The sequence below is a fragment of the Aquila chrysaetos genome, chromosome 13 (genome assembly GCF_900496995.4).
Source record: "Aquila chrysaetos chrysaetos chromosome 13, bAquChr1.4, whole genome shotgun sequence".
Lineage (NCBI taxonomy): Eukaryota > Metazoa > Chordata > Aves > Accipitriformes > Accipitridae > Aquila > Aquila chrysaetos.
In genome coordinates, this window is record NC_044016.1 from 830,857 (window position 1) to 844,510 (window position 13,654).

The 13,654-nt window shown below is 47.3% G+C and overlaps 1 protein-coding gene across 3 annotated transcripts; it reads right to left on the reverse strand.

Moving 5' to 3' along the window:
* Positions 1-7,028: 7,028 nt before the first annotated feature.
* Positions 7,029-13,426, reverse strand: CST7 (cystatin F). Of its 3 annotated transcripts, none has more exons than XM_030035905.2 (5): positions 13,122-13,426; positions 12,849-12,978; positions 8,264-8,436; positions 7,849-7,965; positions 7,029-7,363 (listed from the first exon to the last, which is right to left on the reverse strand). In XM_030035905.2, the coding sequence occupies exons 1-5, from the start codon at positions 13,173-13,175 to the stop codon at positions 7,286-7,288; spliced, it is 552 nt and encodes a 183-aa protein (XP_029891765.1). In that variant the 5' UTR covers positions 13,176-13,426; the 3' UTR covers positions 7,029-7,285. The 3 variants fall into 3 exon arrangements, with proteins under 3 accessions (XP_029891765.1, XP_040984316.1, XP_040984317.1); XM_041128382.1 differs by having other exon boundaries at positions 12,849-13,017; XM_041128383.1 differs by lacking the exon at positions 7,849-7,965 and having other exon boundaries at positions 12,849-13,017.
* Between the last annotated feature and the right edge of the window lie 228 nt (positions 13,427-13,654).

Genomic DNA, 13,654 nt, shown 5'->3' on the forward strand with positions numbered 1-13,654 from the left:
TGCAGCAGTCCTGTGGCAAGTAGCTGATGGTTGCTGGATCAGGCTGACTTGTTCCTGTATGGGAAGCTGCAAGCCCTTTTGCTTGACCTGGTGGTTACTGGATTTGGGAGGGAGCCTAGTAAGAGGCAAAAGAAGCCTAGTAGATGAGTTGCTGCAGGCTCTGACCTATGGTTCAGCTGAGTCCCATCTTGATAGTTTGTAGACAGAGATGGAGTGATACTGTGATAAGTTTGAAAGGCTGGAGAGGTGTGACCTGTGTGGGGGCGGACAGACTTGTTGCTGTGGGAACTCTGAAGAAGGGCTGAAAATGGGACACGCTTGTAATGTCTCTTTCTGGGAAAACGCAGCACAGGGCCGGCTGTTTAAACAGCAGCTGGTTAGCATTGCTCTGCCAGCCCCTGCAGCTATTTGTCCCATTCTGGTGAGATATGAAAGTTGAACTTGATGGGATCTTAAATTGGGGTTGCAAAAGCAAGTCTGTTTTGGGGCTTGTTTCGTGCTGGTGCTTTGGTAGCCTTGGGGTAAGCACAGTTTTGCCTGTTGTTGCATCGTTACCTCTAGCGATTTATTTGCCAAAGTATCTAACTGAGTAATTTGTGCTGTCTTTTGTAGTGAAGTAGACATCGGCTGTTTTGGCATGCCAAATGTGATGGCTTTTGGGTGACTAGTTCCCTTTTAAGACACTGTCCCTAAAGTTATGAAGTGGGAAAGAAAGTAAGTTGTAGTGCTGCTGATGCTCAAGAGGGGTAAGACATAGGAAGAGTTGTTTCTTGGGAGTTTTTTGGTTCTGATCCTTTTTCTACTCTTCCACCCCCTCACTCCTTCCTGACTGCTGTTGGAGACTAACTTAGTACACTTTGGTGGGACCACAGGATCATCAAAGTTCTTGAGTCTTTTTTAGTTCTCGCTGACCTCTGTAGCAAGTACAGCAGACCCAGAGGTCATGTGAATAACTGGCTTTTCTTGGGAAAGGGGAAAAGAGAATGCCAAATAAGAGAGGGATTTAACAGAGTGTGGCTTTGTCTGGTGTGACTTTTTAGCGGTCTAGTCCAAACTGTCAGACAGTGGCCAGGCATAAGTATCTCAGGGGCAGGTGCAAGAAGTCTAGAAATGATTAATCATGGCAGAACTGAAGCCCAGAAGCAGCTGCCCCTAACCTGAAGACAATTAATGCCCTTATTCACTGGGGCTGTTGCCTTCTGAGCTTTTCTCTTAATCCTGTGGTAGCAGAGAGGGTTGTTCTGCCAAGTGCCATGGTCAGGAAAGGAGGCTGGACACCATGAGGATATTGGAGCTGTCTGCTCAAGAGTCTTCCTATGGGAAGCAATTTGCCTCTAAAATCCAGAAAGTGGAGGAAGCTGAGCTAATGCCTTGGGCGCTTGGGTTTTTTGTTGGCCTTGGTGTCTGATGGGAGTTCAGTCGCTACTTCTCTTTTTGGCTGGTGGTGCGGGTTCTTTGCTGGCCAGGCCTCTCCAGCTGTGACGAGTGGGCCTCTAGCTACAGCTGCATTAGAAATAACTGCAGGCAGACAAGGCAGGCTCTGCACTGAGGGCAGGAGGTGAATTCTGGGAGTAGAGTTCAGAGACAAGCAGAAATTTGTGCCCATAAAAATCTTTATAGTTTCTGATGTCTCGCCCTGCCTGTTGTTGTGTCTGCCCTGGCCAATAGAAATTTTTCACTGTTCTTGTCTGTGCTTTGTTAGAAAGTAGCTGAATAGCTGTCAGTCTAAATGAGTTTGTCTAAAGCCTTTGGACAGAGTGTTCAGTTCTTCTCAATTTAATTTCTCAGAATGAATAAAGGCCATCTGTCCAGCCTCTACAAATAGAGAGAGTTCACTGGGTACAGGTCCAGTCAGTCAGCAGTTCCCTTAAAAAAAAAAAAAACAAAAAACAAAACAAACAAACAAAAAAAAAAAACCAAAACAAACACCAAAAAACCAAAACCCAAAAAAACCCCAACCCCCCCCCCCCAAAAAAAACCCAACAAAAAAACCCCACCGAAGTCTGTAAAGCACCAGATGCAAACTGTGGTAGGTGGCACAATTTAATATCATTCTAAGCAACAAACTTTGCATGGTGACAGGCTGCTTAACCAGGCCATTGGTATTTCATTTGTCATATGAACCTTAACATTTCATTTTAGCTGGAGCTTTATGGACATAAATATGGGTCAGTCTTTTCCTCAGAAGGAGGTGATCTGGCTATCTCCCGTGTTTTTGATAGTGACCTGAAACTTGTCTGCAAGGTTTTTCAGCACTGTGCTTGGCCCGGCAAGAGTGGAGTGGTGGCGTGTGAGGCACCAAGGTCTAGCAGAAAGTCAGTATACTTGACGCTTCCAGGTGAGAGGTCTGGCCCAAAACTGCTGATGCCTCCATGGCTACTAAAATTGAAGGGAGGCCAATTACTGTCATGATGGCTGCGACATTGGTGGGGGCCCAGGGTGGAACTGAAGCACCAGGTAGAGGTGCCATTTTGCAGTTTAAAGATCTTATGACATGGATCTGAATGCAGGGTGTGCGTATCTCTAGTCCAAGGATACCCAAAGTCTGCAGAGGCTGAAAGGAGTGCCCTTCCTGAGCTCAGATGGTGTTGGTTCCCATTCCTGGTGCAGTGCTGGATCCTGATAGTCCAACCTTTGTATGCAGAAGTGGGGTGGTCTGCTGTAGAACCCGGATGAAACAGGTTGACTGACACACAGCTCTTTAATTACACAGCATAAGGGGTGGTTAAGAACAGTGTTTTCATAGAAGCTCAGGTGCATTTAATCTGACGGCTGCTCAAATGCAGTACTCCCAGAGTAATGCAGCAGCATTAAAATGCCTATGGAATGAACAAACTGGCATAAATTCCTCTTGGGGCTCCTGTGAAGACTGCTTCTACAGGCTCGTTCCACTTCCACAGAAGCGTGAGTCAATGGCATGTTACGGTTTCAGATGGATGGTGACACATCTGCCTTGAGCAACAGGGAAAGGTGGAACAAGTCAGGCTTGGGGAAAAAAAAAAAAAGCTATGTCTTCTCTGTTGATGGTACGACACCTTTGCAGCTCTGTCTCTTCTCTAGTGTGGCCACATCTCCCCACTGGAAGAAGCAGGAGCATTTACAGCAGTATCCAAAGATCTTGTCAGGGCAAGATTGTTTTTTGGTGGCAGGAGAAAGGGGCTGTGGTTCCCTATGAAGGGAGGAAACCATCTCTGCACAACTCCCAGAAGAGCCTGGGGGTGCTTTCTGTGTCTTACCCAAGCTTCTTATGGGACAGACTGAGAGAACAGTGCCCTGTCTCCTGCAGGGCTTGGGGAAATCTTTGCTTTAACATAGAGCCCTGCAATAAAACAGCCTGAGGAAAAGGAACTGAGCTGGAGTACACCACTGCTGTGCATTTTAAAGGTATGTTTTGTTTTACCTTGTTGGTGGAACAGATGATTCTCCAGGACACAAGTATCAAGAAGATTTTGCTGAAGCCCTTTAAAATGCTACTCCACAGCTAACTGCTCTGTCCCTTTTCTGGAGCTGACTTCTCCTGTAGCAGAGATGCTGGAAGATAGCATCTGACTCTTCTATGCAAAGGTTGGTATCTCAGTGCAAACAGCTGATGAAAGTGATTGCAAAGCCTTGACTTAAATCCGATTCCTTTAAATCTGAGTCTGCTTTGTGGCAGTAACCTTTGCATGTGAGATAATGACCTCCTAAGCTTCTGGGTCTGCTCAGTGATCTGATGATGCTGACACTTGGACCTTCTCATCTAGCTTGCTTGGAAAACAGTGCTGTAAAAGAATAAGCACATGGGGCAGCTCATTTTTGCTGCTTTGTTTGAGGTAGGGAGTGAAAAATTTAGCAGTAAGTGATTGTAGTTAGTTACATACTTTTTTTTTTTTTTTTTTTTTTTTTCCTCCCAGGCAGCAGAAGTAATGTCTCCTTATCTGGCTGCTGCCAGTTAAAACTTGTCTTGGTTCTGTACAGCTGCATGCATGACTCCCCCAGCTGTCAGTGGGTCCTGGAAGTCAGTTAAGTTGTGAAATTGGGTACAACTGGTACAGAAAGGCCTTCCAGGTCTTTAATGCGGAGCTGCCGATGTGAAGAGAATGCAAAGTGGAAAGTCTGTCAGTCAGCAATGCTTTATATTTTGGTGGCAGGCAGTTTGTTTCCTATGCAATTTAAAAAGTGGGAGTGTGAGGGGAAATATTTGCATAGCAAAGCTTTTGAGCAAATGCAGATCTCGGTGTGAGGATCACTAGGCACTGTGAAGCTCTGATGAAACTCGGGCTGGCTTGGTTCGGGTAGCGCTGTGTGCATGGAGGTCGTCTCAGTGTGCAGCCAGTCCCTCCATGCGGCAGACTGTTAGCCTCCTCTGAACGAGAGTTCCCTAAGTATCCTTATAAGCACGAGCCACGAAAGTATGTCACGCACCAAACCCAGTGCTTCCAGCATACCGGAGAGAGATCTGAAGCCGAAGGAAGCCACTCCTTCGGCTTGTTTGCTGGAGGTACGGGTTCGCTCCTGCGGGAACCCATACCTCTGAAGCACCAGCTTTGGTTGTCCCAGAAGCTCTTAATGTCACTGCTGAGATTGTTCCTTTTTCTCCAGCGTCTGGGGCTGGCAGGAACAACTTGTCCTTCTCTCCTTATGCCCTAAATCTTTACTAGAAATATTTATTTTTATTTAATTGCCTTTGTAGCCTGGAGTAGATGTCAGATCCTCAGCAAGCTCTGCAAGGGTATGAACTCCCTGAAGCAAATTGGTGAACAGTTAACCTTGCTGTAAATTCTAGCAAAGATGCAGAGAGCAGAGACGTTGGCTTTTTGACTGCTGTATGTCTTGTGATTAAATGGTACTTAGCTGCATTTCTTTATTTCGGTGCTAGCAGTGTCTTCCTGATGCAAGACTCTTTAATTGCCCAAATCCTTCCTGAGCCAAGTGCTCTGGAGTGGTACAAAGTGCTCAGTTGACTTTAGCTCTGCTCCTTTCTTTGGTGCTCATGATAATTCTGTTATCTACCTGGGGGGATGATGGATGCTGCCATTCCAGGGTGCCTTTCTTACTGTGATCTTACAGTAAACACTTTGCTGCGGCTGTAAACATAAGGCTAATGTGTCTTTCTCAGAAGGCACTTGTCTCCTTTCCCACTGTACTGGCTGCAATCAGCTCATCTGTGTTGCAGTAAATGCTGGCAACAGCTTTATGTATCCTGTTTGGATAGAGAGGTCTGAACGATCTTGCTGCATTTTCCTTGAGAGAGCAGCAAGAGCGTGTTGGGTTTGTCAGACTGCAGGACACCAGGTTCACCTGGCTTTATCTTTTGTTTCTTTGACAAATGGGGAATTGACTTGGTGAGGAGATGGAGATGAAGCCCTTTATGCCGGGGGCTTGAAGGGTCGCACGTGGGAGACCGCTCTGTCGTGTGTTTACTGCCTGCGTGAATCGCTGGGCAGAGTTAAGGTAATTTTGTGCTGCCTTCTCACCCCTGCTGTGGTATGTGGATAGGCTGATGACATCTGTTACTGAGCACCAGGCTGTCGTGCTGGCTGAAGGAAGAAACGTGGATCTGTCTGGCGTGTTCTGGGCCCAGGCTGGCTGGAGCTGGTAGCCTGGCTGTAAGCCCTTGGCATCGTGTGAAACACACGGCTGAAGTGGAAGAGGGATTGAGACCATTGCTAACCCCTTTGAGATTCGGAGAGCAGCTCCTCCTGGCTCCTCTTGCCCTCTTATAAACTTAGCTGAGGCTTGGCTTTCCTGCTTTGTGGACAACTCGAGCCACTTTCTGTTTCTTGTCTTTGGCATCAGGCTGTCAATGGTGGCTTGTGTGGTGGATGAACGTAGCACCACACGACATCCATTCATGGCCCTTCTGGAGGTTTCTTTTGAGCACTTCTTTTTTTCCAGCTAAAAGACAGCTGCCCCCAAAGACAAGATGCAGCACAGCTGGCTCTCCAGCACTGGATGCTGAATTTGAGCTGCTGCTGGGCCACCTGCTCATCACAAGTGATGGTTCTGAAGCAGAAGTTGAGACTTGCCCAGCCTGCAAAGGTTTGCTTTGGGGTTACTTGGAGCAGAAACCTTGGCTATGCTGTTAATAGATATGTCTTAAGATCCCTGGACTTTGGCCTCGGGTCCTTCACTGGCCTTTCTTGACTGAATGGTTGTTATAAAGGCTGAAAGTGGGGGTGTCACTGCTAATAGGTGTTGCAATATTGCTGCAGAAAGGCAACAACTATCAGAAGAAAAGGGGTGTTTGTGGAAATAAAATGTTCATAGCTTAGGTCAGGGCCCTGTGCATTTTTAACTGCTGGTCTGTGTATGACTGAACATGGGCCCAGACTTTATTGCTGTTTTAAGGGAGCAGTTACCCAAATCCTCCCAAATATAAGAGCTTTAGTCCAGTGTAAGCAATAATCTGCCCATGCATGAAGAGTGAAGCCTGAAGGAATGGTAGATGCCCACCTAGAGATGACCGTCATTCTACTAAGCTTGAATATAAGCTGTGGTCAGCCAGAGATTGAATGTCTTACATTAACCCGAATGAAACTGCATTGTTTAACCTCAGCAAAAATATGCTTTGGGAATACGATTGGGTTTATTTGTCTCGGCATTTGCAATGATGCCCTTTTGTAGTATAGATTAGCTTTTGATTAAAGTAGAAGCGCTAGTTAGAGTGTGTCATTTCTGGGCTGTGGGTGTGTTTCAAGACAGCCTTATCCATACTTTTGTGTTGAAGAAAACAACTCATGCGTTCCTGACAGGTCTAATCTTTTCTCTAGCACTGGAGACTCTTAAGACTGGGTTGGTTTTTTTTGTTTTTGTGGTTTTTTTTTTTTTTTTGGGGGGGGGTATCCCCAGGCAAATTATCCCATTGTTGTAAAGCTTTCCTCAGTGTTGTAGCCACATGTGCTGTGGTTTTAGACTTGTTTACATTATAGCTGCATGAAGATTCATCACAGAATAAAGCAAGTCCAACAGTTTCCTGGGTGTGTTGACACTGCTTGGAAATTCAGCCAGAGCATAGATGGCTCTCTACTAAATGAATGACAACATGCTCTCATCTGCAGTTTAGTTTTGGAAAAACAGATACACAACTGGCTAGCAATAAATTCAGTCGAGGCAGGTCTTTTCTTTGTCACTTTCGAGCATCTTTCTCAGGGAGGAAAACAACTGTGTGCTTTGAGAGAAAAGCTCCGTGGCGATTCTGTACAGCCGTTCTCCACTGCAGTTGTGGCCTCAACAGTCTAGGCAAGGAAAAACTCGTGGTGGTAGATCCCTTCTTGTAAGTCAGGCTCTCATGGGGAAAGGAGACTCAGTGACAGCGAGCAACGGGGACGTATGCTTTATGTAACCAAGGTGTTATCCAGACCTCAAAATAGCATCTCAGCATCTGCAAATAAAAGGGGAATTGGTGATAAAGTTCAGGTGGCTGCTGGTCGGTCTCAGCATTGTGGGCCATGATGGGGCAGGAGAGAACAGCATCTCTTTGCCCCCTTTATCCTAGGAAAAGTACTATTTGCTAAGTAATCACACCTTAGTGGGAAAGCCTGTGTAAGGATTTTCCCCTGCCCAGGAAATCTCGCTATTTAGCATCTACTCTATTTCTGCATACTTTCACTCAAGTTACCCAGGAATATGGGCTAGATGGCTGTGTCTGGTTCAACTCCTTGCAGACAGGAGCTGGCCCTGGATGCACGAGAGGTACTATGCTGCTTATTATACTGATAACCCTGCCTCAGCCCAGCTTGTTCTGCACACAGGAGGCTCGTACACCTACGGGGACATGGCAGAGCTGGTCTGAAGGTGACTATACAGCTAGAGATGGCCAAGAATCACCTGCAGTTGTTGGGTACCACAAAGGAATTGGACACATACCTGTTGCAGGGTTTTTTTCCTCTGGAAGTGACAGCTGTCGAGGCTGGAGTGCTCCCTCTTCTCACACACGGTGCGTCCGATTTCCACGTGGAGCATGTATTTCAGCCCTCTGACAATCTAGAGAAAGTAGTTTCCTCCTTTAAAGGAAGGGCAGGGGAAAGGGATGCCAAAATTTTGGCTAGGAATCAAGTGCCGCATCTGTGAATTGTGTGTGGCGTTGTGGATTGAAGTGTTTTGTGTTGAATTACTGGCGGGGGTCGGGGGGGAAAAATGGGATAGAGGAACATGTGCTGTTTATCTTTAGGCATGCATAACAGTCCTGAGGAGGATCAGGGCTCACACATCTTGGGTGCTTTGTAGGATGGTCAATTGGTAAATGGTTTGGAGGACCACCAGAAGTCTGGTCTCTACTTACCTGTACCATGGCTTTGTTTATTTGCGATTCCTTAAACAGAAAGAGGTCATTGGAACTGTTGTTGTATCTGTAAACCCCAAAGCGAGCTGCCTTGCGAACACCAGGGTTGTCGGTGTCCATTGGGACAGGGGAGCCAGGTTTCATGGTCGAATGAGGTGGTGGGACGTACGTAGCTGAAACAACACAAAACATGAGTGCAAAACACATCAGGTGCCTGAAATGGTGGGAGCTTCAGCCCTCTGAACCAGTGCTAAACTTTCTTAGTTGTTCAATGCACTTATGCTTCAGAGGGGCTCTGCTCGCATCCATTACAAAGTAATTTTCCTTTAGATGTTTGAAATGGTGAAACAATGCTGTGGAATGAAGTGACATAAAAAGACGCTGCTAGAAGTGGTAGCAGAGCTCAAACTGACTGAGAAGAAGCCAGGGTACCATGAATATTCTTTAGAACATCTCTGGTATGACTGCTGTCTCGTAGAAGCCCCAACTTTGAATCTAGTTATAAAGCTAGATCGTGTTGCTCAGAGTACAATATAATTTTGATAACATATCAAACACTGGCTGTCAGAGTCTTGCTGCTCTTAGTTGGTACGCCAAGTTTAACTTGCAGACGTAAATCTTTCCCACCCTCCTTAATCCTTTGATGGCATCTTGAGGTTTTTATTTTAGGGGTATTTAGGTGGTGATAAAGGTGAGGGGAAGATACCTTCCTTCTACATGCTGACAAAGGAGAGGGTGTCCCTGTTCTCCAGCTGGGCAGGGAAGGGCCTGGGGCAGAACTTGGACTAGCTCCCCACCGTCCTGCACAACGGGCTGCTTTGGGTGCTGAAGTGCTGTTGCCCTCACCCAAATGCCAAGGACCATCTTCTTAGCACAGCCGTGAAGTGGAGGAGCAAGGTGTGTAGGAAATGCAGATTGGGGGGGGGGGGGTGTGGGGACACCCATGAGCTTTCAACTTTGAGCACTTCTTTCCACACAGCCCTTATTACTGTATATTCTTACTTGGTTATGTAGCTAATTTCCCCATGCACTGCTTGTTTTTTTTTTTTTTCAATAATTTAAAAAAAGCTTGAAGCTTACAGTTGATGCCATTATATCTTCCCCTTTTACACTTGCCTTCATCTCCATTTTCCCACTTCTGAAATACAAACAAGAGGAAAAAAAATCCTCAACCTGTGCAAGTTACTGTGCAGCCACTGCTGACGCCAAGACCTGCCAATGCAGGAGGTGGCCCCTGGAGTTCACGCTGTGTGTGTGTGTGTAGGCAGTGAGCCTGCGTGTGCAGGTGCACACAAATGTGCACACAGAGTTTGTACTAAATTTGCTGTGAAAGTCAAGCTTTTTATCACCTCCAGCTTTTTTTTCACAGCTAGACCTCTCGCTAACACCCAAGCACAGAGCATAGACTGTGTATTTAAGCCAGTTTGTACTGAGAAGCCTGAGTAGAAGAGGGAGGGGCAACCTGGTGATCCAGAGTGTTTTTAAAAAAAAAAAAACCAAACCCAGCATTACATGCCATCATCAGCATAGAAGGCTGCAAAAATTCAGCTTTCAGGTTGCTTATGTATGTCCTAGTTACACTATCACATCCTCCCCTGCAGGTGGTAATTGCTGCACCCCCTTGTAACACTGCGCAGGGATTCAAGTATTGACCTGCAAAGGAGAGATTCAGTTCCACGTCCCTCCTCAACCCAAGAATGTCCAAATTCACATCTTTTCCAGGCTGATACCCCAGCTACCTTAATGACCCCTGTGTTTTCTTGCAGGTGGGAGCCGAGAGACCGAGACCATGTGTCTGAGAGGAGCGGATATTCTGCAAGTGGCTTTGTGTCTGGTGTGAGGGTGACAAACTTTCGTGTCCCACATCTCTGATCTGTGCTGGGACCGGGTGTGCAGCCAGTGCTGAGCATCCTGGCAGTGTTTTTTCACTTAACAGCCCAGAATCCACTTGTAGGGCCTGAGACTATTATCTATGGGATTATATTTTCCCCATTGCAGCAAGGGTGAGTGGGATTCAAGACTCGCAGAAACTCATGACCACGCAGCCTAGGACTGAAGGTATTTGTCGGGCAGCACATCTCACCCAGTGCTCAGCTCAAGGGTAAAACTTTCCAAAGCATCTGTTTGTCCTCTGAACAGGGACTCTGCCTGGGGCATAAGGTGGTGGGACCCACAGGTGATTCAAGAAGGCTATTCAGGACCTGCCTGAAGTCAGAAAGGAAGCTTGGGGCAGAACAGGACCTTGGTTTGGGACCAGCTGTCCTCTTCCTCAGGGATCCCGTGCTTTTTCCTGCACCATCAATACCAACCCAAGAGCTTATAGGAACCAGCTTTTTCCCGAGCTCACCTAGCAACTGAGACAGGCTGCCAGGCTGAGAGCAGGTCCCTGGCTTGGGTTTTTCTGGCTGCTCTCCAGGACCCTGCTTGAATTTATGCTCTTATGCCTGTTGGAAAGTCAGATGTGGCAGTGGTGGGGGTGTTGACAGCAGATACTGTCCCTTGTAGTAGGAAGAGATAACCGCAGGCTTTTTCAATCTTAGCACAGGGCCCCTTTTCAGCATAATAGCCCTCAAAGCATCTTGAGTCGTGGTGACATCTTTTTTTAGGCGTGGGCTGGCAGGGTGAGTGAGGCTGGCTGAAGTTACACTGCGTGTATGCGAAGAAAACTTTGAAATGTGTTACTTTGGATTCTGTCTCTTGCTTCGAGTTGTCCTTGTTCCTGACTCTAGTGCCTGGTAGATCCAGCACTGTCACACATGGCAAAGCCTCTGAGATGCTTATCTGGAGAGGTGGGCTCACAGTCTAGTAAGCTGGACCACGTGTTGTAGACAAGTAGCAGGCTTGTAATACACCGTGTGTTGTAGGCAGGTGGTAGGCTAGTATATTTTTGCCCAAGCTTTCACCAAGAGGTACCAAGCATTTCACCTCCTTCCCCACTGCAACTTGGTGTTAAGAATGACTCGTACCAGAGCAAAGTGGGTATAAAATCTCCCGAGGCCTTGTGGGAGAACTTTACCCCCATTTTTCTCTGGTGACACAGATTTCCCAGCGCTAGGATTTGTTTTTCTTTAGGTGCTTTGATTCTCGTTCAAGGTGGTCGCTGCATGGCGCGCAACACTGGTCTGAAATCACTTTTGCTGTTTGGAATAGTTTGCACCACGCTGTTTCCAAAACCCAGAAACTCCCTGGTCTGAGGCACCTGTAGTTCTGACTTTCTGCACTGCAACCTTGCCTGACAGCTTCTTCCCTAGCTTGGCCCTTGAGGGCCATTACCTTAAAAAGTTGAATGTGTTTAAGGTGATGGCCCCGCTCCAGGAGCAAAGCAGAATGGCCCAGAGGGTCAGATAACAGTGCAGGGCTCCAGACATCCCAGTACTGGTGAAATACTTGTTGTCCTGGCCAGGGTGAGAGCAGAGGCACTGCATGGCTTGTTCGGGCATCTGCAATACTCAGAGGCCTGGAGGATTTGATCTCACGATCTGGGAAAACAGCTCTTACTGCTCTACAGGGAGATGCTTAGGGCCAGAGCATTTGTATTTCGGACCCCATCCTTGCTTCTGGGTTTGGAAATGTGAAGAGAGAGGGGAAAAACCCGGCCCCCCTCCTTCTGTTAGATGGTAGTAGGGTAGACTCTTTTCTTGCTCTGAGCTAACAGGCAACTGCCTGTTATTAAGCAAGAGAGGGCTGTTCTTGCAGAGACGAGTTGAATGTTGTATTAAGAGGCGTTCTCTTGTGCTTTTCTCATTAAGGAATAATTTGGGGGCCCCGTTCCCGCAGTACAAGAGAGCAATCCTGTGGATGCTCTCTCCCAGCCTGCAGTGAAGCAAATAGGCTGACTGCAACAGGTTGGGGTTTTTTTTGTTGTTTGGTGTTGGGTTTTTTTTCTTTTTTTTTTTTTTTTTTTTCCATGAGGTACTTTCAAAACCTCCTCCCCATTACTAGGAGCAAGGCTAGGCTTTATCTTTACGTTGAAGACACAGCAGAGTTCCTGCATGCCTTTGCAACCCCCAAAGGAAACCGCAGCCGAAACAAAAAGCTACTGGCTAACCAAACACCATCCCTGAGTGCATTAGTACTTTCTGTGCATGGGAGCCAAAGTAAAACTGAAGTAGAACTAAAACCTTCAGAGAGAAAACACTCCTGTCTGCAGCTCCCATTCTGAAGATTTAAGGCCAGCTGCAATCAAGAGAATTTCCTTGCTCAGCAAAGGAAAAAATGATACAGAGTAATGTTTCATTAAAGTCAGCTAATCGGCCCTCAAGTGCCCATCTGTACTTAGCAGTCAAATTGTTACCCACAGTCTTTAGATTTAATAATCAAGGTCACGCGGAGTTTAAACACTGACAAATAAGTTAAAACCGTAAGTTGACTTTAAAATCCTTAGACGATGTCCCTGAATAACGTGGTTCGCTACAAGGGGAGAAAGTCTTTTAAGCAGTTGGATTTTCAGCTGCAGCCTGAACCCTGCAGCGCTGAGCCAGCATAGGCAGCAGGCGGAGAAGGGCTGTTACTTACCAGTGCATTAGAAAGCAGCACTCACAGGACCTAAAGCGTAAGGAAAACAGAAATTACTTTCCACTCTTACCGCCTGAAGTCCCGGTGAAGCTCCAGAGTGCTAAACAGCAAAGTGCGGCGAAGCCGCAGGCGAAGTTCACTGCCATCTCCACCGCTTCAGAAGAGGAGCCCGCCGGCAAAAGGAGTGACCGCCCTGCTTCCTGCAAGGGAAGATGTGCCTCTTTGAGTGCTCTTATTGGCTCGGAGAAAAGTAAAAAAAAATCACCCTAAAACCCCCGGAATCATCGCAGCTCTGATCATCATCAGCTCTGATGCAGACTGTCTCCTGCTGATGATCACGTACCTCAAAGTCCAGCCCCAAAGCTCTGGCTTGGCGATAGCAGCACCGGTCGTGCATCAGGCGGGAGGGACTTTTGCTTCGTGATCCTCGGGGGTTTGTGCAGAAGCGTGGGCAGATACGTGCGACGTGACGCCGTGAAGTGGTGTGGGGGTGAGGAGAGTGGCGGTCATGTGCTTTAAAGATTCACAGGGAAATTTAATCCCTGAGAAATGGGCGGTGAGCCCTGGGGACGTGGTTCTTGACTTGTATGCGGGTGTCTGCGTGGGGAGAAGCCTGACGGAGAAGACGGGGCCCAGTGTCTTGCTTCCCCTGAGGTGGAGATGTGGGGTTTGGGTGAGGGAGACAAGGAGGTTTTAGGGATATCTACCCGAGGGGGCTGTGTGGAGCAGAGCCGGTAGGAAGAAGATTTCGGTTTCGGTGGCGGAGGAGAACCCCCTGCCCCACATTTACTAAAGGTGTTTTGACAACAGGTAGGGGCTGCGTTAGGCTCGGAGGAGGTGAGGTTTTCTCTAGGTGCTCTCCAGAGAGCAAGAGAA